The following is a 4,816-nucleotide window of genomic DNA, read 5'->3' as shown; positions in this document are numbered from 1 at the left end:
GATCAGCGCCGGCGGCGTGCCGGTGCCCCCGGTACCCACCGGCGCGGCGCGGCGTGCGGAGATCGCACGCATCCGCTCGTCCCTACCGCGTGCGGCGAGGAAGGGGCCACGGTACGTCCCCGACAGCCCGCTCTGGGAGCCCTATTTCCGCCGCCGTCACGCCGAGCAGCTCGAGGCCACCAACGGCGTCGTGCCCTCCGGCAGGCTCAACGCCGCCGGCCGGCGTCGGTAGTGGGGCGTGCCCGGGCGCACGTTGGAGGCCGTCCTCGAGTACATCGAGGGCGGCAACACGCCGCGCCTCGAGTACCCCGCTCCCCCGTCCTTCTCACGCCGCCGGGGAAGCTCCTGGACGCCGAGGCGCATGGAGACCGGGGGGTCCTCCTCCTCGTCCGGCGGCTCTCCCTGCCTCCACCTCCGCCCGTCAAGCCGGAGCCCTAGGGCACGCCTGTCAGCGCGCGCACCCGCAGCTCCGGCGTCCGCATCGGCGACAACGCCTCCCCCACCGGCCGCTTCGTCCTCGTCGAGCCCAAGCCGGAGCCCGGCCTCCCCGCGGAGTACGAGGAGATAGCCCGGCGCGGCTTCTCCGACGAGGACGCCCTGCGGTGAGCGTGGGACGATTACCTCCGCGACGAGATGGTCCGGCAGCGCCGGGCCCTGGAGGAGATCGCCGCCCGCAAGCGTGGGCGCGAGGACGAGGACGGCATCGTGGTCCTCGACAGCGACGACGACGACGACGCCCCCGGATCGTCCAACCCGCCGCGCCAACCGGGGGAGGGATGCAGCAGGGACGGCGGAGGCGTAGGCGGGGGCGACGACGACGACGATGACGACGACGACGACGGCGGCGGTGACTACACGCGGTTCTATAACCTCCTCGGCATGTAGAACCGCGTGGGAGGGCGGCGAGGCGAGCGGCGAGGGAGACGGCGGGGGTAGCCCGCGGTAGTTTTTCCTTTTTCTGCAAAATATATTTAAATTTGAACGAACTCGCCCGTGTTTGCGTTCTGTTTGCGCCGAATTCGAACACTTTGAAAACCCGTGGGGGGGCATGACTGGGGGCATCACGCCCCAGTGCGCGGTTTAGCGCCGGTGCACCCCAGGGGGCGATTTTTTGCCCGTCCTAAAGGCCAACGGCTGGAGATGCCCTTAGTCTCCCACAGGCCAGTGGCCCGCGGCCGTTGATACAAAAAAGATTATAGTACTACAAAACACCTAAATAAAACTCCGCACGCTCCCGTGGCAGGTCAAAAACCCACGCGCACCCCGCACATCGCACACCCAAAGCACACTCCCTCCGGCCGCAGCTCCTGTAGACCTGTACCGTGCCCACTGCCCACTCTCTTCACTCCCCTCCTTCCACCCCCTGCTCGAGGCACAGCCCCTTCTGCCACCGGAGCTCTCCACCGCTCTCTGCGCCGGCGTTCTCCAGCTCGCCATGGAGGCGCCGCTACTGGTGGCCGCGCTGCTGCTGCTGTCCTCGCCCCTCGTCGTCTCCGGTGAGCCGCCCGCAGCTCCGGTCTTTCTCTAGCATTTCTCCCCCCTTTTCTTGGATTTTTCCCGGGCTAGCAGTCTATAATAAGCAAAGACTCCTTGTCTATTTTGTTGTCGGTGTTTCTCTTCAGCTTCTTCGGTGCTTGTCTGGAGCCACTGTTCCTCTATTCTTCATTTTTCCAGTGGAATGATGTACTAGTACTGATGCTCTTGTTATGTTCATCACTCATCAGTGATTATTATGCTTGAAAGATCAAAAGATCTGCTCTCCTTTTTTTGCAAGAGAGGCCAGCCTTTGCATTTATGCTCAACTTGGGCCATGATTTCCCACCTTTTTCCTAGATTCCCTTCTCCCACTTCCATGCCTAGGGAGGAGATGGTAGACCGCCAGCCACATGCCTAGCTCCTGTTCTTCTTCCATCTTCACGGAATTTGTTCTCAGGTCCATTTTCCAAAAGTAAATAAAAGCATTCACCACCTTTATCAGGAGCATATATTCCGTTCTTCCTTTCTTTCTTTGCTGTCAGCAAGGTGCCAATGGAAAAACCCGGCGTTCTCGCCCATCCTTTCTGCTCTTATCTTCGTGCCGCTTTTGTCACATTCCTTGGCCACAATTTTGCTACGCACATCAAGAGAAACTGACAGAAACGCGCCACCTTTCTTGGAAACGCCTGTGTTTAATCTTGGAAACGCCTGTGTTTAATTGCTAGTAGCTCCCGGCCATTTGACCTTTGGCTGGCATGACTGATCTTGGCTGCTGCTGGCGTTGCTTGGCAGATTTCTGCGTGTGCAGGTCGGAGCAGCCGCAGGCGGCGCTGCAGAAGACGATCGACTACGCGTGCGGGGCGGGGGCGGACTGCAACTCGATCCACGAGCAGGGGCCGTGCTACAACCCCAACAACGTCGTCGCGCACTGCTCCTGGGCGGCCAACAGCTACTTCCAGAAGAAGAGGGCCATGGGCGCCACCTGCGACTTCGGCGGCACCGCCCTCGTCGTCTCCACCGACCCAAGTAAGGGATTCATTGGCTCCTCGGACATATTTGCCCACCGTTTAGATTTTGCCCCTGCATTCCGGTTCAAGAATTCACTGTCTGACCGTCGTTGAGTAACTGGCACTGCATGCGTGGACTGTGCAATGGTCTTTTATGTAGAAGCTCTGTCACTCTGGTCTATGTTACTGTACGTACTAGTCAGTGTCACATTTCAGTTGTGCCGTTAGGGCAAGAAAAGGAAATTGCCAGGCAACTGCTCCCTCCATAATTGCAAAAATGTCTTATATTTTGGTACAGAGGTAGTAGATACTAGTGTGTTTATCAAAGCTTTACTAGGGTTTATGAGTAAAACTGTCGTGTCTATTTCTCTAAACGGTCTGCAAATAATTTTAACACTTTGGATACGTAAGTGCTACTGATATATATATATATATATTTTTTGCAGCCAAAGGTATTTGAATATTATAATCCACATTTGATTATGAAATATAGATATAGTAAATTTATAATCTCTAGATTGTGACTTGTGCACGGTTCTTTTATTATTTTCTTGGCCAATCAGACAAGCATTTTTTTCAGAAAAAAGTAGACCCCTTTAAGGTCTCTTTGATCCGCAGGATTCCATATTCGTAGAAATTTAATTAAGCAAAAAAGCAAAGCTCAACAATAAACACACTGATTGCTCTTTGAGAAAAAAGTTGTACTACTTAGAACCCTCCTCAACAAAAACATCAACCGCCCAAAAGATGTCGAGGAACTACCCACTGATCATCGCTGAACCACATCGCATCAAATTCTCATCAGCGAGGAGGGCCACATCAATCAGAGGGATAGGCCAATGTTGAACGATCCGTAGATGCCAGCCTCTTTTCCATTGAAACCAATCTCCTAGAATGATTCCTTTGTTTTTGCTATGAGCAATCAAACACCATCTGAATCCTATCATCAAGGCGGCATGGCATTAAAATCCTTCTTTATTCCTATTGCAACGTTTCGAATGATTCTTGAGTTTCTTACATACTGATGCATTATGGTCTTGCTGACATGCAGGTTCTTCAGGCTGCTCCTACCCCTCAAGTGCAAGGTACTACACCATTACATTTTCATTTGAAGTGCACACACAGTATCAACCGATTGGGGTCTCATATGCTGCATTTTTAGAACCAGCATAATCGTCGAATCAGGGTTGGTAAACACCGTTTCTTTCTTCATCACACAGTGCTGCTGGAACATCAACGACTCCGACCGGGGCTGGGACTGGGATCGGAGGCACACCAGGGGGAACTGGAGGCACCTTCACGCCCGGTGCCGGCACTAGCACCAGCGGCATGGGAGGAACCGGCACGGGGACGGACACTACCACTGGGTTCGGCGGCCTGGGTCCAACCGGCACGAGCAACATGGACACGGCCGCAGCCGGCTTGCATCCAAGGTCCGGAGCGCCTGCCTTCCTTGCCGTGCTCCTCTCCTTCCTGTTCCTGGTATTCGCATGAAGCTGGATCGCTCGCTCGAATTTGCCCGGGGTAGAAGAAAGAAACCGCTTTAGTAAGCTTGTTGCAGGGCTAGTCGGATCTTAAGGACAGAGGATGAAAAACCTGATATATCTGAAGGTGTCATCCTGTCCAAATGAAGAAGAACAAGAACAAGAAAAACCCTGCTTCCTTCTTGTCTGGTGTCAATGGCATGCACATGGTTTGGTGCCTTTTGTGTCCCTTGATCTGATCTCTTGCTCTGTAATTTGGTAGGATGGCCGTCGCTTTCGTGCATGGACCCTTGTCTTCCTTCCTCTTTTTTTCTCTGTTCGTCTTGTGATTCTAGGGGAACTAGTACTAGGTTAGTTGTTCAAGGCTGGCTGGAGTGAGGATGTTGTTGGAACAATGGCATACTAGTATCAAGTTGCGATCGAGTTCTTGTCCTTTCTTGCTGTCTTACTGTCAAAGCTCTTCTGGAGTGCGCGAGACTGTCTCACTGTCATGATCGTCTGAATGCCAAGCTGGTCACTCTGCTCCGGATGGCTTGAAGGGTAGGTGTATGTAGATCGTGGGGATGGCGCAGTGGACTTTGTGGTGGCCATTAGGTTGGGTGGCGTGGCGCATCAATGCGACACTGAGACCATGGTCCATTTCTAATGACATCCAGGCCAGGCGGGCTCCATCTTGCTGTCACGGCTCGTTGCCTAGCTCACCGTAGACGCCCACCAGATCTACCACAGCCTATCCGCACAAACGCAATGGGCAGCTGCGGGCGGTGGCTCCCGTACGAGAGCGTCTCCGATGCAGCTAAGGGCATCTCCAGCCGCGCCCTCAGGAACGCCTTCTCAGACGATTTTTTC

The 4,816-nt window shown here is 54.5% G+C and overlaps 1 protein-coding gene across 1 annotated transcript; it reads left to right on the top strand.

The window, feature by feature from the left end:
• Positions 1-1,245: 1,245 nt before the first annotated feature.
• On the top strand, positions 1,246-4,400 carry LOC125536279 (PLASMODESMATA CALLOSE-BINDING PROTEIN 3-like). Its single transcript, XM_048699471.1, has 4 exons — positions 1,246-1,496; positions 2,269-2,502; positions 3,535-3,568; positions 3,704-4,400. Exons 1-4 carry the CDS (start codon positions 1,436-1,438, stop codon positions 3,975-3,977), a joined length of 603 nt encoding a protein of 200 aa, XP_048555428.1. The 5' UTR covers positions 1,246-1,435; the 3' UTR covers positions 3,978-4,400.
• Positions 4,401-4,816: the final 416 nt, after the last annotated feature.

This window comes from Triticum urartu, chromosome 2, assembly GCF_003073215.2.
Source record: "Triticum urartu cultivar G1812 chromosome 2, Tu2.1, whole genome shotgun sequence".
NCBI lineage: Eukaryota > Viridiplantae > Streptophyta > Magnoliopsida > Poales > Poaceae > Triticum > Triticum urartu.
This window is presented reverse-complemented; position numbering and strand designations above follow the sequence as displayed.

Excerpts from the sequence above, each read along its gene's own strand:
- LOC125536279 (XM_048699471.1), top strand. The coding sequence starts at position 1,436 with ATGGAGGCGCCGCTACTGGTGGCCGCGCTGCTGCTGCTGTCCTCGCCC. Across the intron at positions 1,497-2,268 it reads CTCGCCCCTCGTCGTCTCCG|ATTTCTGCGTGTGCAGGTCG; the intron begins GTGAGCCGCCCG and ends GTTGCTTGGCAG. Across the intron at positions 2,503-3,534 it reads CGTCGTCTCCACCGACCCAA|GTTCTTCAGGCTGCTCCTAC; the intron begins GTAAGGGATTCA and ends GCTGACATGCAG.